Source organism: Anser brachyrhynchus (genome assembly GCF_964034855.1).
Source record: "Anser brachyrhynchus genome assembly, chromosome: 1".
Taxonomy (NCBI): domain Eukaryota; kingdom Metazoa; phylum Chordata; class Aves; order Anseriformes; family Anatidae; genus Anser; species Anser brachyrhynchus.
Window position 1 is genome coordinate 138,033,659 of NC_137694.1, and position 24,122 is coordinate 138,057,780.

Below are 24,122 nucleotides of genomic sequence, written 5' to 3' on the forward strand. Positions count from 1 at the left end.
TACAACATGAATTTGAAGGCTACTTTTTCTTTTTTAACAGAGCCAAGCCTTGAATTGACAGATGATATTTAAGAAAGGCCTACTAGTTACCAATATAGAAATCATAGACAAATTTGAAAAAAATTGTCATTGGAAATTACACTTGAGATCTGTAGTTTCAAAAATTATATGCAATTTAAAGAAGCATGTACAATGCTGTTAACAGGATTTAGTAGTGTTCTATAACAGCTGCAATACAGGTTTTGATTTTCTTAAATGTAAGGCTTCTCATACTACTTGTGTTGTTATATATGGGGTAGGTTGGTCATTATATAGAACTAGCTATCAAACAGTATGAAGTGGGTCTGAAATCACTTTTATGATGTAAATATTACAGGAAGTAAAGAGCTTAGCTTTACTGAGCTTTTACTGAGGTGGTTATAGTAGCTTGGAAATTTAGGAGTGAATGTTGCCGCCTAGTAAGTGTAAATTGTGGTAAGCTAAATTGTGCGCATCTGTCCAAAAAAAGCTGCCTTTCATGAATCTTAAGAACATTTGCCTATATGTGATTGAGCTATATGCACCGTAAGGTATTTTATTTACATGTATCACTGGTGTTTGATTTTGAACGTTATCCTGTCTCTTTTCTCCTTATGCGTCTGTTGGAACAATTCTGTTTCATATTGTGCTCATGAATAATTTCAAACCTAATAAATTCTATATTATACATATTTATTCTTTAAATGTTTTTGTTCTGGAGCTGCTAATAGTCATTACAAGTGACATTATTTCCATAACCTTCTATGTCAGTCTTACTTTTGGATGGGGAAAAATTTATTGTTGGGGTAGTTCATACATGTTTATGACATGTTGCATCTTCCCACCTTGTTTTTAAGATGTATGAAACTAGTGAACTGTGTTTAATGCTAATAGTATTAAAATGCATGCTGTACCCTTAGAGGATTTATATTTGAAGAAAAAAGGGGGGGGGGGGGGGGGGGGGGGGAAGCCGTACAGAAACAATGTCCAGCACGAAAACACAAACTGATTGGCAAACGAGCCAGAAAGTCTATTCTTAATATTGAAAAATTGATCACGTCATTATTCTTTAACCTCTAAAAGTTACTGTAGTAGCCCATTAACTTCTTGATTTCCATTTTCTTATACAGTTTGTTTTTTCAGAGTTGTTTTGAAGATCAAGATATTTTCATGAAAGGAATTGATTTGTCGGTGGTTTGGGTATATTCTTTAATAAATGCTCAAAGGAAAAATATGCATATAAAACTAAGGAGAGCAATTGGCTTTTGACTGTGAAAAGTTGGTAGAGTGGCTTTTCTTCCTATTTAGAAAATGTATAGTAAAAATAGAAAAAAAAAATCTATCCACTGTTGCAGTCACGTGGTAGGCTGCATGGATATCAGAAAACAACAGAATTTTTAATAAGGTTAGATTTATGTTTCCACATCAGGGAGGAAAAAAAAAAGTGCATAGTGGTTCATACAATCCCAAATAGCATGATAAATTTAAGCCAACAGTCCTGTTCAGCCATGGCATCGAAGTGTTTACACTAAACATAGCTGTTACATTAATATTGGCATGTCTTCAGTATCGTTAGATACTAATACTAAGAATGTTTTCACTCTTTACCTGTATCAATAATAATGCTGTTCTTAGAGGCTTATTGAGATTTTCTTCTGAAATATTTAATTGCTATTTGAGAATGGATTTTGGAGACTGGTATTTTGAAACTTAATATTTGCGTTAGTGCATTTGTTCCAGTTGCATATCAGATAGAACTTTATTTGGATATTCTAGGCTTATTTCCTCTTTCTTGCATAATAGCTCTTTATGTGGAGAATATTATGTCCATTCTAGTGCCAAACAACAGTGATTTCATCTCCTTCCCTTGGACAATGTTACATTATTTTCTGTATGGTATAGTATGAGTGAACGTGGAAAGGTAAGGTAATGACTATGTGAAACAAATTCTAGATACGTAATGGGTCTTTCTGTAGTCTCTTAGGAATATCGGTTGATACTGGCCTAGGAATATAAACAAAACCTTCCCTCTGAGGAAAGCTTTGTTCCATTTGTGAATTGTCAGTGATCTTATTAACCCTTACCTAAAATAAAATCCATTTGCAGTGAGTGTTCCAGACTGAAATAGTCTTTCAGGAGAAGATTATTTTTGGTTTGCTGCTTGGCTTGTTGTGTAAAACTTAATGTACAGAAGATAGAATACAAAGTCTCAGTTACCCAGCATGCTGATCATATTTCTGGATGCAAAGAAATTATTTAAGTCATTTTCAGAAGGGTATTCATTTTGCTGTAGTTGCAATATTGAGTCCTTTGTACATATTATAATAAAATCTTTCGTACATCATACTATTCAAAACAAAGATCAAGCTAAATACAATTCTCAGAAAAGAACATAGTTGCATCAGAAATCCTTTTCTATTTTTGTCTGTGTAACAGCTCAAGAGTAAGGTAAATATTAAAAAAGTTTAAAGTACCTTCTAAGACTCTTCCGTGCTGCATAAACTTTAATAGCTTATGCAAAATTATAGATTATATCAGTGAATGCAAGCTTGAAAATTAGATGTGGTTTGAGCTGTGATTATTTGTAAAAACAGCATTTCTTTCTTACGTGTAATATCTACTTATTAACAACATTGTTATTAAAAAAAATTGTTAGGTGAATGAGTCATCTTTTTTTTCTTTTTAATAGCACATTCATGAGGTTGTACTGGTAAATTTTATTTTCTTGACACTGCTGAGGGTTATGGAGTCATAGGATGGTTTGGGTTGAAAGGGACCTTTAAAGATCATCTGGCCCAAAGCCCAGCCGTGGACAGGGGCATCTTTCACTAGGCCAGGTTGCCCAAAGCCTGATCCAGCCTGGCATTGAACACTTCTAGATAGGGCATCCACAGCTTCTCTGGCAACCTGTTCCAGGGCCTCACCACCCTCATCATGACAAATTTCGTACTTATGTCCGATGTAATTCTACCCTAGCTCAGTTTAAAACTGTTGCTCTTTTTCCTGTCACTAGAAATAAAAAAGTCTTGCCCCATCTTTCTTGGAAGTCTCCTTTAGGTATTAGAAGGCCCCTATAAGGTCTCCCCGGAGCCTTCTCCTCTCCAGGCTGTACAACCCCAACTCCCTCATCCTTTCTTCATAGGAGAGGTGCTCCAGCCCCTTGATCATCTCTGGCCCTCCTCTGGACTCGCTGTAATAGGTCCATGTCCTTCTTGTGCTGGGGGCCCCAGAGCTGAGTGCAGTGCGCCATGGGTGTCTCACAAGAGCAGAGTAGAGGGTGGGAATCACCCCCCTTTACTTGCTGGCTACACTGCTTTTGATGCAGCCCAAGATACAGTTGGCTTTTTGGGCAGCAGGAGCACATTGCTGGCTTATGTCCAATTTTTCATCCACTGATATCCCCAAATTCTTCTCCATGTGGCTGAAAAAAAAGTTGTATAGGTATCATTTGGTGTAGTTTTGGTGACATGTATGAAGAATTCAGTGGGCTAGTAATGATTTTCTGTTAAACCTCACAGATGTGTACTTTCTTAAACAAAATAGCATATTCTGTGTCAGTAGTTTCCCTGTGATGAAATGCTGTATATATGTATCAGACCGTTTAACTCTGAAGCTGATAATGAAATGAGTTTGTTTCATCTGAGTGTAACCTATGTAGTGTGACTGTCAAACCTACACATGTAGAATCATATTACAATCCACAGAGGAAAATTAAGTACTTCTGAGTCTGTAAAGTGCATGTGTAAAACTGCTTGACTCAATACAGAAGTGCTTATTTTCCCCCCTTGGAAAGGAGTCTGCCTAGCTGGTTCAAAGGTAGGTTCTATAATTGGGTGAGGTAGATCCTGCCTAAGGTGTCTGGGAGACTGTTGATTGCCTAAAAGATCATAGAACTATAGAACATCCCGAGTTGGAAGGGACCCACAAGGATCATCGAGTCCAGCTCCTGGCACCACACAGGTCTACCCAAAAATTCAGACCATATGACTAAGAGCATAGTTCAAACGCTTCTTAAACTCTGACAGGCTTGGTGCTGTGACCACATCCCTGGGGAGCCTGTTCCAGTGTGCAGCCACCCTCTTGGTGAAGAACCTCTTCCTGATATCCAGCCTGAACCTCCCCTGTCTCAGATTGACACCATTCCCTCAGGTCCTATCACTGGTCACTAAAGAGAATAAAACGGTGCCTTCCCCTCCACTCGCCCTCGTGAGGAAGCTGTAGGACACAATGAGGTCTCCCCTCAGCCTTTTCTTTTCCAGGCTGAACAAACCTCAGTCGCTCCTCGTGTGTCTTCCCCTTTAGGCCCTTCGCCATCCTAGTAGCCCTTCTCTGGACACTCTACAATATTTTCGTATCCTTTTTGTACTGTGGTGCCCAGAACTGCACACAGTACTCGAGGTGAGGCTGCAAGATGGAGAAAGTCTGTCTCAGTTTGGGTTTGGGCTACAAAGAGGCTGGTCAGTTGCTGCTTATACAAGGATAGCAGGCAACTTCGCTGCTTCTGTCTCTGTGTGTTGTAGAAAGACTTCCACTAAGATCCTACCGTGAGTTGCAATGGGACAAGAACTCTGGCAACCTTTGAGGACTCACATCCATTGTGTCTTGTGATGTCCAGCCATAAGAGATGATATGGGGCTACGTGTTCCATTGTGGTGATCTTTGAAAGGAGGGAAAAGTCCAGTTTGTCATTTTTGAAAACTATCAGTTGTAAGGTGAAGGTATAGCATAAAGAACGAACTTCCTGATGTTTCAAGGTCTTCAACTACTATTCAGTGGCCAGGCTTTGTCTTCGATGTGAATGCCTATACTTCATCTATTTTATCATCATGAATTAGCTCCAGGTCAGGGAAATTTTACAAACGGAAGTAAAAAGGCCAAGTGAAAAAGGTTAAACTTATAAAGTGTGTTTAAGGTAGGTACTGGCTGCCGCTAAACTTTATTTTCACTGCTGATTTGATAGGATTTGCTTTCTAAATATTAGTGTATCTGGATTTCAACCTGGCCTTTTTAGTTAAGTCCAAGTATTGCTGGTACACATGTTTAAATATCAGCAATTGTGTTTCTGGACTAGGACCATCTATACCTGACTAATGCTAACACACAAAATAGCAGGGATTAGATAACTGAACATTCCTTGTCTATTTGCATGTTCAGCTGTTTCCTGAAATACACAATGAGAGAACTAATAACTCAGAAGTACATTTAAATTAGGGCAGAGTATCTGATCTGTCTACGTGCAGGAGATGTTCAGCATAATTTGTGCTCCAATCTTATACTTTAAAAACATTCTAGAAATACCAGATTAAGTAATGAATAGATAACTTGTTTCATAAGTCTTTTAAAATACAATTTTTGTGTACTGTACAAAATTTCCTCCTTGATTTCTTTCTCCTTTAGCACTACGTTAGATGAAGATGGAAGTAAAATGTAGTTGAAATGACTGTATTATAAGGGGTGCCAGTGCCTCAAAGGCTTCTGTCCAGTGCTGGTGAAGGAGGAAATCGGTCAAGTACAAACAATGTGGCTTTTATTACACTCAGCCAGCAATAATAAACCTTTGTACTTCAGCAAGATTTTTTCCGTTTGCTTTTTAAAAAGACACAGACAAGGAATATCCTGATCCTTTCCTTGCATTAATGTGCGACTGACTTGCATCAAGTAGTTCTTTCAGGGGAAAAAAAAACAGAGGAAGAAATCTGCAAGATGAGTTACAGGAGAGACCAAAATATGCTGCTAATGTAAAAATAGCCTAGAATGTTTTAGAGGCATATATTTCAGGGTTGAAAAGGAAAGTGGCTAAGCAGGTGTTAGATGAAACACCTGCGTATCTAACACCTGCTTAGCCACTTTCTTTTTCAATGGCTAAGTACCATTTAGCCTCATAGTTTGTAGGGGACTGCTGTTGAGTTTGGACATACGGTGCTTCACACATCTCTGATATTTATCAGACTCCGTGCAACTTTAACTTCTGTAGGATGAACTGACTCTTCAAATCTTTCCTGGATTATTGCATTTGTAAGCATTTTTTTATTCTTAGTCAGTCATCAGTTTTTATGAGGTGAAAACATGTTTTGAGGCACAACCATTCTCTGTAGTTTTATGGTTGGTCAGCTTTATTTGTTTTAAGGTTTCCTGCTTTCTGAGGGTAAAATTATACTACTGTCCATACAGTAATTTGTCAGGAACATACAAGACCTAATATGTTCAACTGCAGCAATTGAAGGAACAAAAGCTACTGGAACAATCTGTCGTGTACCTGGCCCGTCGTGTATCTTCTACGGAGGTGCTATAGTAAACCTTCAAGACCTTTTTGAAAGTTCCCTTTAGTCAGAGGTGCTTGGAAAGGTCTAAATCTGCCCTTGACCTAGTGACATAGGAAATTGTTAAAACTCACTCCTGTGGGAAACTAGACTAAATATCTCCATGCTGAATTTGAGTAAAGTAACTGGCCTGTAGTGGTTTTACCTGGGTTGGCAGCTAAGTACCACACAGCCATTCACTCGCCCTCCCTCTCTGGGATGGGGGAGAGAATTGGAAAAAAAAATAATGAAAGCCTGTGGGTTGAGGTAGAGACAGTTTATTAGGATAGAAAAGAAAGGGAAATAATAATAGTACTACTAATAATAACGTGTGCAAAACAAGTGGTGCACAGTGCAATTGCTCATCACCCTTGACCAAAGCCCAGCCTATCCCCGAGCAGCCAGCCTCCCCACCCCGGCCAGCCACCCCATATTAATTGCTCAGCATGACGCCATATGGTATGGGATATCCCCTTTGGCCAGTTGTCCTGGGTCTGTCGCCTCCCAGCTCCTGCTGCACCCCCAGCCTGCCCACTGGCAGGACAGAGAGAGAAGCCGAAAAGTCCTTGGCTTAGTGTAAGCACTGCTCTGCAACAATTAAAACATCAGCATGATATCAACATTATTCTCATCCTAAATCCCAAACACAGCACCATACCAGCTACTTCAACTAACTCTATCCTAGCTGAAGCCAGGACGTGGCCAAATTGGTTTTGTATATGCTTCCAGTTAAAGGAGAAAGTTAAAAGCTAAAAGGAGAAGATAGCTTTCTCTCATCATTTGTTTGTACTTCTTTAATGCCCTTTTAGATAAAGATTTGGTTATGTGAATTAGACTTAGCCATAAAGCTGTTTTTTTTTCCAATTCTGTTTGTTCCTGCTTAGTTTTATTCGCTACCTTTCCTTTTATCTTCATTGTGAGAGAAAAAAAATCACTGTGAAAAGCACTTTTAGTTCATCATCAGAGTAAGTGAAAAACAGTGTATTAATGATTTACCTGAACTCATTATTTATGTACTACTAGAGGCAAATTGCAACTGCTTTTTTTTTTCATAACAAGTTAGGGGTCAAACCCTTTTGGTTTAGACTGTCTCAGACATCCAATTCAAAGTTTTAAATTTAGTACTGATCTCAGATCAGGGAGTAGGAGGCATGTATTCTCAACAGCAGACAAGAAATTAAACAATATCTGGAGAGAGATCAGGATTCATTATTTGGGGTTATAATATAAATATGGCTTGAAACTCTTTGCTGTTATGAAGATTCATAAAATCATAGTGAGCATCCAAAGGAGGGCAACAAAGATGGTGGAGGGTCTAGAGGAGAAGACTTGAGGAGCAGCTGAGGCCCCTTGGTTTGTTCAGCCCAGAGCAGAGCAGGCCGAGGGGAGGCCTCATGGCGGCCTGCAGCTCCCTCACAGGGGAGCGGAGGGGCAGGCGCTGAGCTCTGCTCTCTGGGGACAGCGACAGGACCCGAGGGAACGGCATGGGGCTGGGACAGGGGAGGGTCAGGCTGGGTGTTAGGGAAAGGTTCTGCACCCAGAGGTGGTCGGGCACTGGGACAGGCTCCCTGGGGCAGTGGTCACAGCACCGAGCCTGCCGGAGCTCAAGGAACATTTGGACAATGTTCTCAGACATAGGGTCTGATTGCTGGGTGGTCCTGTGTGGAGCCATGGGTTGGACTTGATGATCCTTGTGGGTCCCTTCCAACTCGGGATATTCTGTGATTCTATTCTGAAATATCAGAGGCCCATAAAGTATAAAGAGAATCTGATAATTTTGTTTAATGGCACCCTGATATTTATAGTACTTTAACAGAGACCAAACAATTGTGAGCCAAAAACAATTTATCTGGAATTAGAAAGGAACTCCTGCCATGGGTGTTTTGTTGAATTGCTCTTTTTGGAAATCACGAACCTGTCTCTGAACTATGTGAAAAACAGGAAGTTTGACTGGCGTGTCTTAATTAGTGTGGTGATTCTGTGTTTTTAATTTTTAAGGGTTGTAATTCAAAAAGAATTAAGTGGGTGGTTCAACACCAGGACTTGACTTAAGTGCTTGGTATTCTTCTCTGGCGTATCAAATCTTAAGGGAAGTTGAACAAGGATTATATTCCAAATTGTTAAATTTTGTTTTAGTGGTGTATCTCTGTCAACTTCTGAATAATAAGTAGTTAAGTAAGAAAAAAGTAACACGTTTTCAGGATCTTTGAAATCTGGAAACTGCAAAGAGGTGGACATTTTTACAGAGCAAGTTGGAAATGAATCTTTGAGTCAAGGGCTAGACTGTACCTAGAACATGCAATGCTAGTTTCTTTCTAACTTCAGCTGAGCAATAAAGAATTGGTGATACTGATATTTCAGTTGTAAAATAGGTTGACAAGGGGCGAGACCAGAATCCAAAACAGAAGAAATAAAAGATCACTCTGGCATGCCACTGGCAATAGTATTTCTGGGGTGAGTAGCCTTATATCCCCCAGAAGTGATCATGTCACTTGGAGTGTAGCGGGTATATATATTTTTTGCTGTCTAGTGTCCTACATCTTTGCTAAATAGAAAGATATTTTCTCTATCCAAATGGTTCCTAGTGTAAACTAGGAAATAGCACAGCGGATGAATGAAAGTCATGGAAGCAAGACACTCTGGCAAAGCTGCATGTGGTGAACACTGTAGGAGGCATTTTGGTCCCGTTTTCTATGCTGTTAAGCTCTCTTTATCAGACTGTGTCCTCGTCTACATGATCACTGAAGGATGTAAAAATGCTTTGCAAAAGAAATTGCATAATATTTACTTACTGCATTCACTAATACAAGATACACAATTTTAGAATAATGAGGCATCCTATGAAACCTCTAAATTTCTTTGTTTCTCTCTTGCGCTTTTTAGGTGTAGATCAGAACTCCCTAGGGTGATGGAGGTGGAAGCAGTGGTCTAAAGAGTTACGAGCAGCAGCCTACAGCTGGCTTGTGGGACAGTGTTGAAGACACTGGGAAGGTTGAGCGTTAGTCTGCAAGGCATTTGGAGCTGACACTGGTCTGTGGGTTGGAAAAACAAAAAACCTGAACAATGCCACTTTGATGTCCAAAACCTTCCTCCTCCTGTGTTGCCTTGCTCATCTGTTGTAGAAGCCCACAGCTGCTTGTGTCATCTCATTTCCCCTACTCTCTCTCAAATGTTAATCTTCTGGTTACTTGGGCAGGCTTCTTTCCTTTGATGTGTCCCTTCTTCCCTTTTTTCAAGAATTGTTGACGGCACCCTCCACCTTTTAAGACATGTATTGCTAGTCTGTTCAAGTTCTATCACAAGACAAGCCATAGATTAAAGAGCAGAGAAATCCGACATTCAGTAGCAAGATTGTAATCTGCTACAATTTACCTAAGATATCTTTAACACTCAGCAGAATTGCCTGTCCTGTTTGTGGCTACCAACAAAGACCATCCCATGGCCCAGTGGGAAACGTTTCTTCTGACTGTAAATAATAGCAAATACATCTGATGCTTTCTGTAGGCATCTGTGGAAATCAGGACCATCCCCTATGGGACTCAGAAAGCAGCCCTCAGGGTCATGGATCTCACTTGACCTAGTTTATTCTTTGTTAAAACAGATGGTATCTATCTGAGCAGGGCAAACTTAGTTTTAAGAAAGAATTGGGGATTAAAATGATGGGAAGTTGGAACAGCTGGGCCTAATTAATGGGAGTAAGCAAAGAGGCAAACTGAACATTGAGTTCAGTCACCTACATCAATGGCAAAATAGTCAGTACATGACTAGTCACTCAGTTATTTTAGCTGATTATTTTAGTGGCAGGATTGGTTTTCCTAGCATCTAAAGTATCTTAAATTGCATAAGAAATATTCCCACATTCGTTATTCTTTTCTACCAGGCTTCAAAGAGCAAAATCCTGGAAGCTGGATATGGTATTTTGGCATGGTGTAAGGGAATCCAGCTTGTTTTATATGACTGAGAATGCCCTTCTTGTGTTTGATACCCAGCCTAAGCTGGTCCTCCGCAGTATTTGTCCTCCTCCCTGTTGTGTGTTTAACACGAGAAGGTTACCTAATTGAGAAGATTGTTGGCATTCCTTCAAGTTCAGCAACCGCACTGAATTTGCAAAGGGATCCAAAAAAATTATTGTTTCTGTTGTAAACAGATTATGCTGGATTAGTGGTTAGCATTTTGCATGCTTGTTCTGTTTGCCCCCTTAGTCCTGAAAATCTTGGAATTGTGTTCATGTTGCAAATGGCACAAGCACTCTTCATTGCTTTTGTTACTGGTGGTGAGAAACCTTCATTTGCTAGATGCCTTTGAGGGGAGATGGGGACTCATCCAGAATGGTATGTAATTCCTGAAGTCTCTTGTTTTGAACTGAACATAAAAAAATGTCAGTAGAATATTGTGCAAATCTGCAAACACCATATTTCCTTTCATTACTATATGTAAGATGTGCAAGGGCAAAATATTTCTATTCTAAGGTTTGTTTGCCTGTGTCACAGAGGGGCAAATGTAGCCAGTTTCAAATAGATGAGTTTTGAGGAGACCGGGGCACAGAAATTGCACGGGGATTAGCAGAAGTTGTTCCATGACCTTAGTGTCGTTTTCGTGGAGGACAAGAGGCAGCGGTGCTCTGACAGAAGACTAGTAACCCTGCCTCTTTCTGCTTCAAAGAGCTGTCTCTCAATTTTACGGGAGCGGTGCCTCTGTCTTACACGCAGCCACTTCGCTGCCTCAATTTGTTAGGCTTCTTGCCATGAACATGGGGGCAGAGTTCCAGCTAGTCTCAGTGGCAAGGCAGGCCTGTGTAAAGCAGCTAGATATTCCTGACTGTGCTACAGAACCGTAACAAGTCTCTCTTGTAGCCTGCCCACCCTTCCACCCTCCCCAGATGTCTGCAGGAAGGTGAACATGAGCAAGAGATCCAGAACAAAGTGAGATATTTGAATTGTACCCATTTTTGTGTCCAAACTTCATCTGGTTGTCCAAAGACTGGGTAAGCATTAAAACAAACAAATGCCACAGTTAGTCCTGCATGTGGCTGTGCGAAACCATAAATTAAACCACACTTGTGTGCATTTATACAGCTGCTGTTTTTAAGTTTCAGCAAGTTCCCTGCTGCCCAGTTCTTGTTAACAGCCCCACAATATTAAAGAGTTTTCTTTTTCTATGTTGGAAAAATACCTTTTACTCCCGTGTTTGCTCTTTGGTTCTCTTAGCCACAGGAGGAGCTTGAATGACTTAAACAGTGCAAGCAAAGCTCCTTGTAAATTGCAGAGCATCCCTATTTTTCTTTGGGACTTTGAGAGTGTGTATTGTTTGTCAAAAGAGCTGGAAGGGTGGTGGTTGTACGTCTGGGTACTGTCACTGCCAACAGATGTAGGCCTAATGGATTTTCTGAGATTTGAAAGGGAGACAATTCATATCGTGAGAAAGAGACATCTGCAAACAAATGTTGGAGGACTTCTTGGTCTGCTGAGTTAGAGGGATTCAGGATTGTCAGCTTGATTTCCGTAGCTGCTTGAAATTAGGCTGAAGATGTTTGAAGAAAATCTGCGTGCAACCAGGCAAACAATAAAACTGGTTCGGGAGGTTGTAGGTTCTCGTCGGTCTGTGTGGTCTCCGGCTTTTCCCCGAGGCTCCCTGGATGAGGTCTTGCCACCCTTCTGGAACAGCCTGCCAGGCGCTGCAGCTCCCGGCAGGAAGGTTTTTAAAGAGGCCATGTTTCCAAATTTAGAGCCATTGCTAAAGAAGTCCCTGACGGGTCCTGCTGTGAACGTGGTGGAACGTGGCGTTACTATTACTATTTCCGAGCACCGCCGCTCGTACTGCTGGAAAAAATAAAACGTTCTAAAATAAGAATTTCTAGGACAAGTGGGATGCTTCATGAAACATGAGGGCATTAAAGACCCAGGAAACAAGTAGTTTTGTGTTCACCTCCTACTTTTCCTCATGAATGTGTCTGTGGGAGTATTTTATTCATGCAAGTATCAAAATGCGTATGAAAACGGCATTTACTTGCAGGGCTGGTACTGTTAATTTCCCTGAGTCAGCATTTGGAAGACTTACAGTTTTTAAGGTGCTTTTTAGTGTAGATGTATGATAAGACTAGTTATTCTGCATTCAAAATGTTTTTCCAGGTACTTGAACTTGCATTTCAGCTCCTAATTCTGAAATGACCAAAGTTATTTTTTTCATGTATGCATCCAGTAAAGATATAAATAATAAGTATTTTAGTCTGAACAGATGGCTGTGCTTGGATGTTCTGTTTTTAATGTATTTTTTTAAACTTCATAAGCTCATGTCCATGAAAACAAGATTGTTTACAGGTATAGTCATGTATTGTGACTGCATTTCTAAGGGATTTAATTGCATGATAAATTTTCCAGGGTAACCTGGTGGGTTACTTCAGTACAACAGCAAGCTTTATCTGAGACCTGTTTACAGTTTTTGTGGTTAAAGAACTGTAATTCAGGACGGGTGGGAATAAGTGTTTTAAAAAACAAAACAAAAAACACTTTGATATAATCTTCTGGAAAACTGTAATCCTTGGTGGGTTTGTGGAGTGCGAAATTTTATCTCAAAAGCTGGTTTTGAAAACTTTATTGGTAGCGGAGCTTCAACTTTTATAGAACTGTATTGCTGAAGTTGTTAGTTCCTCGTTTGTAGTGTGAATATTTTGTTCTGTTTTTAGTAAATGCCATGCTCTTAAACAATATCACAAGTAATTTGAAAGAATAACTGTTAAATGAAGTGTAAATGTTTTAAGTGTAAATACATATAGTGAGGGGGAAAAAATGTGTGTGTGGGGGGAGGATGAAGACCCAAAACTTAAGTTTCCTGAATCTGTTAGAGGCAAAATCTTCATGTATTTATTTATTAATTTATTGCCACTTTAATGCAGTTTTGGAACATCTTTTTTTTTTTTTTTTCCTCCTCCCACCCTTCCCCTTTCCATGTACTTATTCATCCCCTTCACTGGCTACACATCTTAGAAAGTTGTCTTGTGGAGTTGGTTGATCATAACCAATCAACCCACCCTGAAATCAGCTAACACGCTTGCTAATAATACTGCATCAGGTCAATGGGCTGCCTTCCTACAGTACGTGCAAGGCAATACTTGTGAGCGTGAGTATAAAACTTTGACTTTTTTTTTGGAAGGCACTTCTGAGCAAGAGAGTGGCCTTTACAACAAGCAATTGGTTTGAATGCCACTTTATAGTGAGACATGTTTCTGTCAGAGAATAGGATTAAAAATCTCTTCTGTACTGTTCAGTGGAACCTACATAACATTGTTTAAAGAGCAAAAAAAAGAATGAGCAACCACCCAGAGAGCTGAAGCATTTCATCTTGAAATGTGTAATACTGTGCTGCTCACAAATGGACCTGTGGCTAAACATAATAGTTTTAATTTTCCTTTCAAACTCAAAAATAATTCTCAGTTCAGTTATGTATAATTGTCTTGAGTGCAAGGCATTTAAAAGGAAATTTAATGATTACTGTATTGAATGAAGAGAAATGCATAATACATTATTCAAAAGACAATGTTTTTTGAATGTTTTTTATTTGCCTTTTATATTTTTAAGAGTGAATTGAAAAAGGAATGCATTAACTACAAAAAAGTGCCTGAAATGTACTCTTAACATGCAATATAACAATTCAGCACTACAAGGAGATATTTTTTGTTGTTTATATACCAATAAGCACTTTTAAGCGTTTTTTTTCCAATCACTCCCTTCCCCTACTGAATCACTTCATTACTCTGTACACATTTAAGGGAATGATCTCCTCACTTGATTATTTGCAGACAGTTGTTTTCAGTCACTGAAGTCTTGGTAGATTAATATTGTTTTCTTTTTTTGTTGTTCTTTTTTTTACATTCTGTACTCTTGTTATGAGTTCCTATTATTTCAAACACTACTGGATTTAGCTACATTGTTGTAATAAATAATATATGGAAAGTTAATATTTACTCAGTAAACAATAACTTAAATCTGTTACAATTGAACGTTAATTTCTTGGTCAGTAATGATTTTTTTTCCCTTTATGCCACATGCTGTGTGTATATAGGATAAGCTGAATGCTATTTCTGAGTCTCTGAGATTACATGCCTTGCTACTACCTAAATTAAAACTGATCTTTGAAATTGAAGATTTTTCCAAGCCTTTCTTCTATACTTGAGAACTGTGTTGCATGTTTCATTTGTTTTGGTTACATTTGAGTCTTCTCTGTTACTGACTTGTTTTTTTTAGATCTTCCTTACGCTTTCTGAGGACCACTTCTCTTGGCAAGAAGTGCTTCCAGTATCTATCCAAAAAATGGCAGTATCACAGTATCGTTATTGTTATTACACCATTATCGCTAAAACTTGACAAATTCCAAAGGAAAACAGTGTGGGAGCAACTAAAAAAATGTAATATTGATTATGAAAAAATGTGAGTGAGGTCCTGTAGGTTTTTAATTAGCAAATCGCTTTTTTTTTAATAATACACTGATGTTTTTTCTTCAACTTTTCAGGCACAGGTACATTTGGGCGTGTTCATCTTGTGAAGGAAAAAATGGCCAAACGTTACTTTGCACTGAAAGTAATGAGCATTCCAGATGTCATTCGACTGAAGCAAGAGCAACATGTGCACAATGAAAAGTCAGTCTTGAAAGAGGTCAATCACCCATTTTTGATCAGATTGTAAGTTGCTGGTTTTTTTATTAAAGTAGTATATGAAATGCAGTTAAAACTAAGCATTCCAGACTCTTATTGCAAGTATTTATGTAAGTAACCAACAACAAATGCTTAATTTCTGTTAAGTAATCTAAAGTAGACTTCAAAGTAAAATATTTATTACGGAAGAACTAAAAATATAAATACAAAAATCACAATTTAAGCATTTAAGCAATAATTTATTACAAGCTTTTTATGCTCTCTAGTTTTTCTTTTTTTTTCAGACAGCAATAGAGATTTGCTCAAGTGAGGGAAAAACAAAAGAAATGTTAACATTAGCTTATCAGAATGAGCTCTAGAATAATTCTTGAGGAGGAGGCTTTTTCCCTTGCGTGCTGTTGCTTTTTCCAGCATAATGATGCTATTAGTTTCCAGCTAGCATTCATAAATCCTGCATATGGCTTAATATCAGTAAGATGAGTTCTCAGGGATGTGGAGTTTGTGATGCATGCAGAAAAGCAAGATGAGAGTACATCTGGTTAGACTGGTTAAAATATGGGCAGAACAGGAGGAACAGGATTTTATTTGTATACTTATGTACGTAAATTCTATTTTAAGAAAAGAGAGAGGAAAAAATGTACATCCATGCATCTAGAGCAGTGCAAGTGTGGGAACAGAGAAACTTGTGTGAGAAGTGAGAAAGGGTCATGAGGATTGGTGTCCATACAGAAGCAGTGGTCAAAAAATCCAAACTGATTGTTTTCTTGTTTTTTTTTTTTTTTTTTGTTCTTGCTTTGTTTCCAAAATGCTGGATTTTAAAGTTGGCAACAGAAAGACACAATTCAAATGCAAGTTCATTTGTGTGCAAAGGAACTGTTCTTGCCTTCTAGCTCTCTTCCCTTTCTGACATGCTTCATGTGATGCTGCATCAGCTGTGCTCTTATAATTGTCTGTGTCGCTTGGCAAAGGAGACTCAAAGCAACCTAGCTGGAATGAGCTATTTAAATTTTAAGTCATGTTCATATTTGTGTGCTTTATGTTAAACAAACGTTCATGGACAGTTACCACTGACTTGATGACAAATGAGGGTTTTTCCAGCCTGCTCCTCTCCTACTCAATACATGTGTTTTTATCATTAAATTTTTGTCTGTAGTTGATCAGCAAAGAGACAAAAATGTTTTTTCTGCTTCAGTGCCTTTAAACCATGCTATTTACAGTCTGTTTTTTGTGTTCTCATCACCACCTGAAACATGGATAGTATCTTCCTCTGGCTGCAAATTCAAGGAATGTGGGCCAGTGCAGCATAATACTGTATTTTGTAGCACTTTATGATGGGAATTTTTTAAGTAGTGCTGTCCATCATCTAGTTCTGACCTTCACCATTCCCGTACCTTAACTTTACATTGTTAGGTTTTTGTTGTTTTTTTTTCCTTTTCCTGTTACATTTAAGAAGTATTGTATAGGGAGGTTCTGAATCAGTTTTTCTGTAAACAGAGAAGTTATTTATCTACTTCTCTCTTAAAATGTTTCTTAGAAATGTTTTGTGCTCTTGTAACAGCTGGTCATTGGAGACTCCTGTACAACCATTACTGACAAGTTTGAATGAAGTATCATAACTCTGAGTGCAGCAGTTCACATGGCACTGTAATTTCAACATGTATCTTTAATTTTTCAAGAAAATCAGAATTAATAAAAATCATGTTTTATAGCTCTGTAAGCTAAAATAAGTTGTTAGACTGTTAGAGTTCACAATAGCTTCCACAGTTCATATAGAGAAGCCAGATTTTAAAATTACATGAAACCAAGTATGCTATTATAATCTCAGCTTCTGTAGTATTTTCCTTTTATATATATTAAAATACAACACAAAGCAATCTGTATTACAAATAATAGTTATTTTTCCATTTTTCATACATAATAAATAACACATCAGTTTTTGTGTATAGACAATCCCTTAAGAGTCAGTGCTTGAAGATGTGACTTCCAGTACAAGTACTGTGATATAACGCCTGGGTCTTCCCTTTTTTCTTGTATTCTTTTTCAGATTTTGCCCTTTCTCTCCCCTGTACATCATTTTTTTACATACATGGTTTGCTTCATTTTACCTGCTCCTGTCCCTCTTTCTTCATTTCTTGTAGCTGTAACTTTGCCTAACTCCTTAAAAACATCTAAAGAGAGTTTTTACGTAGTCCAGAAACATACTGTGAACATGATCAGTAGCCAGTTAGTGATGTTGAAGACTGTAACAGGAGATACAAAAGCCTGTGCCTCACTCTGTTTCGCTTCGAACCCATGGAGGAGCTGTAGCTGGTGTCTAATAGTCTGTCTTGTTTGGTTGCCCTTAGTGATAGCATCAAGAAAGAAAATCTTACTGAGCAAAACTCACTCTTGGGTTTGGAAGCTGAGTTTGCCCTGCTTATCTTTCTTGAGACTCACTATCTTGATTAGGAACTAGCTAATGACGGAAAAAAATATATATATTTGATCTGTACATTTTTGTGATACTACAGGAACATTTATTAGAAGCTGAAGTAACTTCCATTCTTCTATAAAGAAAGTAGATGAAGATACTTTTTTTGACTGTCATAATAATAATTAGCTGTTTGTTTTAAAATAGTAAAATATTCTTCCAAGCTTTATCAAATACTGGTTTTCTTCTGAATTGTGAAGTTACATTTGGTTGTGTGGTGTATGACTTGGTTAATGTGGGTAGAAAGAAGAATAGCTTAGTTCTAGGAACGTGGGAGAGAAGGTTCCCGTATTCTGTAATAAAACATTTGAAAGCCACGTGGAGTGATTTTCTTTTTCCTTGGATGTTCTTTACTGCACTTTAGGAAAGAAGGTACCACAGTATTTCTTAAAAGAAAGGCAATAGTCTGAGCAACAGAAGGTAATTTTCATTAGGTTAGATCTGAGGTAAAGAAATGATCCTGCTTTGTTTTTCTATTGATTTGTTAAAGATATCGGAGAATAGCAAGCATTGTGATCTGACACTTGTAGTTTACTAGTTTACAAGTGAGTAAACTAATCACTTCAGTTGGGGTAGTATATTACTACGTAGGAAGGGTACAAGAAGGGAAGGAGAGCTCTCTGGTGTCCTCTTCGTGAACATACTGTCATAAACATCTTTCCAAATGCAGATTCTGCTCATCCTCCCCATTACTTTGGCAATATTTCATTAAATAAAATATAAGGTATGTGAGAATCATCTGGTCCTAGCAGACTAGCAGTATACAAAGTCAGTTACTAGGTGCCTAGCAGATACCTGTTTGGTACAAAGGAAAGGAGTCTGTCAGTTGAATTTTCTTTATAAGCCAGTGCAGTGCACGTTCTTAACTCTGTGTTTTTACTTTTCAAGTTAAGTTAGCTACTTGAACAGCTCTTACATAATCTTGCTAGATTCTTGGGGTTTTAATATTTGCACAATAGGAACCATAAACGTATTATGTACATACTTGGGGTAATAGAGATTAGTTTACAGAAACTTGCTTCTGAAGCAAATCACAGAGATAATTTGTTTATTCAATAAAACAATACTTTTATTACAGATTCTGGACCTACCACGATGAGCGTTTCTTATACATGTTAATGGAATATGTGCCAGGGGGAGAACTTTTTAGTTACCTGCGCAACATGGGGCGTTTCAACAACAGCACAGGACTGTTTTACTCTACAGAAATTATTTGTGCAATAGAATACCTGCACTCCAAAGAAATAGTTTACAGAGACTTAAAACCTGAAAATATATTACTAGACAAAGAAGGGCATATCAAGCTTACTGATTTTGGATTTGCTAAAAAACTGGTGGATAGGTAAGTACGTTTTTATTATGGCTTAATACAGAAAACATAATTATAGTTGAAAGAAAAAAAAATATTTCAGAGCTCCGATTTTCGTCTAATTCCCAGTGTGGTTCATACATGTCAAATCCTGTAATATAAAGGAGATGGGTTTTATTGAAATCAGTATGAGACCTTAGGTATAATTAGGAGCAGTATTACAGACAAGCTACTGTAGAAAAATGTTTTTATGTGAGTAGAGTTGTGCCTTTAGGTTTACAGCAGTCCTTTTGTTTAAAAAAAAAAAAAAGAATTTGTTAAAGTAAAATGAGAAAAAAATGAGATGTGTATATCGATACATTAAATGGGACATAATCTTCTATACAAGTTGAATTTCTATATATTTTGTAACTGCTCTGTCCTTGAGATTTCCTTTTAGAGAGATTTTGGAAATGCAGTAATAACATTTTACAAATGGATACTGTTTTTTCACTGACATGTTGCTAAAATGAAATTGCGATATCTAGATTGAAACAAATAAGGCCTGCTTCAACACCTCCACACACACACACCAAAAAAATGCTGAGAGTATTTTAGAAATCAGTTTATGTCCATTTTATTGTATGTAAGCTTTTCGGTAATGCAGAGCTTTTTCTCCTTCATTTCTTTCTCTGTTCTCGCCATTTGAACTACTCTACCAGGATTGTTGTGTTATTAAAAGGAAGCAAGAAGTTCCCTTACATTGAAAATAAGGGAAAATAAACTGGTCTGGCATGTTAGAAAAGTGCCGTGACGAGGTATGGTGCTATGCCCCAGCACCCTCTCATGAGAGAGACCAAATCCAATTGTTCTAGTTGAGATAAATGGGTGACTGTTTGAATCAAATAGATGCTCGTCCTCTTTGCTTGCCTGTTTCACCTATTTGATGCTGCTTTTGCTACAGTTCAGCATATGGGGGAAATCGACAGGCTCAAATTGAAATGAAGGTGGATCCGAGAGACCTATTCTTACTGGATCCCTTATGAAGCAAAAATCAGGACAGATCAAATCATTGTACGGTGGTCATAAAAGTTGCATCCCTGTGTTACACACTCACAGTACTGCATTGCCTCAGCATAGAAGAATGCCAGGCACTAATAAATATGCTGGTTCTGTTTACCATTGAAGTCTAACATTCTCTTTTAAATCCATGATGTTTTACTATCTGTACATTTGCTTGAATTCAGTTCCTACTGGGCAAGCAGATTGGTTTATAAATTTTAGCTTTCCTTCTTTTTTTTAATAGTTTTTAAATCAAAATGACTTTTTGCAGGAAGAGGGTGAGGCAGCTCTGATGTAAGAAAGTAGCAGGCTCTCTTTATAAGACATTTTCGTACTAATTTTTATAACTTCCTACTTCTACTAGATGTAGATGCTGCCACTTAGTGGTTATTCTTAATTTGGATTTCTGTGAATTTAAGGCACAGCAGGAGTAACCATTTATACAGGGTGATAGGTCACATTAAAGTATATTTTTCAATCTGAAAGATAAATCCGTGTAAGAGTTAATTTGTTCAAACAAATTTCAGGACATCAAATCAATGGTAGTTATCACTACCATTTCTTTATTCTTTTGCATCCCATCTTTGTGTGTGTGTCAGGTAGGGGTGTTAGTCATTTTGTGTTGAATTGAAACGTAGAATGCTACAGTAGTTTTATATTTGTAGCTGCTTTACCTCTAAATGTACAACAGATAATATAAAATTCAGAATACAGAGTTGGGAGGAACAAGGACTTTATCAGTCAGAGCATTGATAACTCAAGTAACTCAAGAGTATAGTATAACTCAAATGACCTTTCAGAGGAAAGCACAAAAGTAAAGTTCATAGAATTTTACATTTTTCATGCACAGATTACTTAAAACTTACAAAACACTCAGTGCAAAGTTATGATTTTCCCATTTTTGGTTTTTTTTCTTTTTTTGGGGGTGGGGTGGGGTGGGTAATGTTGTTCACTGTTAATTTTAGATTGCTTAAATTCCATCCCCACCTGCCCCCTCCAAAACAAACTAACTAAAAAAAAACTAATAACTTGAGACATGATTAAGCTTAAATATTTTTGGGACACTTGTTCACTCCTTAAACTGAATGTGCCTCGTGACAATTCTGCACAAAAGACTTGAATATAGAAAACAAAACAAGACACAGCAAGTCTTGTTTTTATATAACCGCCTTGTATGTCACTGTAGAAGCAAGAATGTCTTGCAGAACAAACTTTTGAGGGCTGGAAACAAAGGAATTTCCATTGAATATAATCATGAAGAAACCTCCAGAAGAGAACACCAAAAAGGACAGTGTTAATTATCTCTGGATTGTGCGTGAGAAGCTTGGTAGGGACTACAGAGGAGGAGGCTAAATAGCCTGCAACAGTAGAACACAGTAACCATCCAGATTTTTAACTTTATCAGGTAATGCTATTGACAAGTCCAACAAATGTTATTTGATAGCTTATATTTGCGACCAGAATAGATTCTTTTGTTTCATTTCCTTGTTTTAAAATTACACGCTCAACCTTATCAATTATTGCTTACCTGGATTTCAGCTCTTATGTTGAAAACCCAGAGCAGTGGAATTTTTGTAGCAGCTCAAGCAACTGCAAAGGAAACAGTGTATTTTTCTGCTTCATGATTTATCTGCAAAAGGATGATCTGCAAAAAGATGAATATGCAACAGTCATGAAATGCTGCTAATAAAAGTAATACTTAAGACAATTTGATCTTTTCTACAGAATTTACTTTTATGCATTTTTCAAAATGCTAAGTAGCTTGTTTCTTGACCAACAAAAGAGGAAATAAAAGCTGTGATCAAACGGTACAAATACAGAGCTTGACAAAGAATGTGGTCTTCCTCCAAGTTTTCGTGCATTTAGTAAGCATATTTTTTTTGATTAAATTTAAGGGAAGTAGGTGACCTGCTGGTGGTAATAACTTTGTTTTCCTGGTGCAGCTAGGGAGTTCAGGTTATATTGCCTTTTCCTCAATTTGTAGTTTTCCTTTTCCTTTAATAAAAAGATCTCATATACCTGTAACAGAGGCTCATTTTAGTTACATTGTCACCAGCCAGTTATATGGGTCCTAGGAGTCATAGTCAAGTATTAGGTAAGATTTCTGTATCTAAATGACCTTGATAAAAGGATGAAACTCACCACACACTTCACTTTTGCTGAATTTATGCCTTCATACTAATTTTGGGGAAGGAAAGAATGACTGTTGTGGGGCATTGTCCTGCCAAGTGCCTGGCTTATTTACTAAAACAAATGTGCCTGCTTTACCTGCTGTATTTGTACAGCCTTGCTTCCCAAATACAAGAGTAAAGCTGACAGCTGTTTTGTTTGCAGGGTGGGTTATGTCATCATGAATAACAGTTTGTATCATGGATTGTAATACGATGTCTTAAATTGGGGAGAGGGAGTGTTTGTCACAGTTTTGTTCTAAGAGGTACCAAAGTTTTGCTGGTTGTCTTAATTATCTAGTCATGATCTAAGCAACTGCTAGATGGCAGTAGTGTGTAAAGCAGCACTGTACATAAGAATTTTCTTGAATATGCTCCATTTGAACAATGAGTTTGTTTTCTAGCAATATAAATTATGTCACCCTTTCATGAGAAAAATTGAAGATTCATTCAATACACCAGTGAGTGTAGTTTAAAGAGCTATGGAGCATTGGAATGCACAGTATGTCAGTAACAGAGACAGTATAGCTGGAGTAATTTTGCTTTTGCCATGTTAAAACCATGCCTAAATAAATTCAACTCCATGCATTGTAAGTTTTTAAGTTTTGACTGACTATACAGATCCTCTTCTCTAAACTTTTGTACATGAATCAAGGCTGAGGGGGAAAAAAAAAAGCTCTGATTAAACCTTTTAAAAAAATAGTTCATAGTTTGATATGCCACAAATATGGATCTTGAATATGAACTTATGGTTGGGAAGTAGGTGGTTTAAGTTGAGCAGAACAGTAGAAGGAAAAACTGGAAGATGAAAGGCATGCGTATTACTTGTTAAAGGTGATTGCCATTCATGTTAATGCATTTGTTCAGGACCATGTTATCAGTTTGATGCCTTGGATATATTTGCATTGCACTCACAAATAAAACAATCAGTTTCTCTTTTTTCTCTGTAGCCTGTATTTAAAAATAAGTCAAGATCATGAAGCCAGGCAAATCCCCCACAGGTATTCTTACAAAGAGAAGTTCACATTTCTGAAAAAAAAATAGTCTCAGAATATTCTATTTCAGTTTTTAATTTATTTTTTTGTAAACATTAACTGCTTAGTTTCAATTTGTTTCATTAATTTGTAGGATATGAAATAAACATTTCAATTAAGTACCAATAAAACTTTTTTTTTTTTTATTCTGGTCTTTTAATGAGAAACCTATGAGTAAAAACAAGACAAACAATATCAAAAAAAAAAAAGGTAATATAACATTTCACACTTGCTTATCAACACTTTGTAAATCCTTTAAATAATTGAAAATATAAAACATTTACCTTATAATGGTTATTGTGAAAGTGATAATAGGTTATATCTCAATACTATGTGAAAAACATCTTACTTAATAAGAGACTGTAAAAGGAATCTTATTATTTACTGATTTAAGCTACTACTTTTTTATTCCCCCCTTCTCCCTTTACTTTTCTAAACAAAAATCTTTCCTGGTGGCCTATAATCTTGCAGCTTTCTGGGCCTGTCAGAAGTAGTCCCAGGGGTCTGTTGCTTCCAGGGTAAAAAATACTGTTGTTAGTAATTTCAAAGCTATGTATAACCTAATGTATAGAGGTTATAGCACTCAGGAAACTTCAGCGCACTGATGTCTCCTGCAGCCAAGAAGTTCTTAATTTCCGTATTTCACCTTCTGTACCAGGAGAACTGGACAGCATCACAACAGTCTTCTCAGATCTTGTTAGAGATTATGTTTCATTTGTTTTTTTTCCTCCCCCAGGACATGGACACTTTGTGGCACTCCTGAGTACCTTGCACCAGAAGTCATCCAAAGCAAAGGTCACGGAAGAGCTGTGGATTGGTGGGCCCTGGGAATTCTTATATTTGAGATGTTGTCAGGGTAAGTGGTAACAATTGCTATATGACAAGAATACTGTGTCGAAGTGTATGTGTACTGGTTCTGATTCTTTACTAGTTCTATTTGTGATACTCCGAAGAGCAAATTTCGGTGAAATTTATTATTAATGTCATCAGTTTCATTTCTGTCTCTTATGAAAGGAATCAGGAAGCTGTGTTTAAAAACAAAAACCAAACCACCACATATCAGCATTACTACTGGGATAACTGGTGGGGAGAATGTTGTTTCTGGTGTTTTGAAATTTGTTTCATAGCAGTATTCA

At 37.5% G+C, this 24,122-nt stretch overlaps 2 protein-coding genes across 4 annotated transcripts in view; both read left to right on the plus strand.

Annotated features, from left to right (window-relative positions):
* Window positions 1-24,122, plus strand: part of LOC308192945 (uncharacterized protein) — a 332,117-nt gene that overhangs the window by 228,824 nt on the left and 79,171 nt on the right. The window lies entirely within an intron of this gene.
* The window catches only part of PRKX (protein kinase cAMP-dependent X-linked catalytic subunit), a 59,473-nt gene that overhangs the window by 14,865 nt on the left and 20,486 nt on the right, over window positions 1-24,122 (plus strand). For 2 of the 3 annotated variants that reach the window (XM_080587093.1, XM_080587092.1), the window contains exons 2-4: window positions 14,823-14,991; window positions 18,513-18,776; window positions 23,723-23,842. In XM_080587093.1, the coding sequence (XP_080443219.1) occupies window positions 14,823-14,991; window positions 18,513-18,776; window positions 23,723-23,842 (553 nt within the window). Of the gene's footprint in view, window positions 1-13,803; window positions 14,741-14,822; window positions 14,992-18,512; window positions 18,777-23,722; window positions 23,843-24,122 lie in introns of those variants that run through there. The other variant, XM_080587094.1, reaches the window with a different exon arrangement.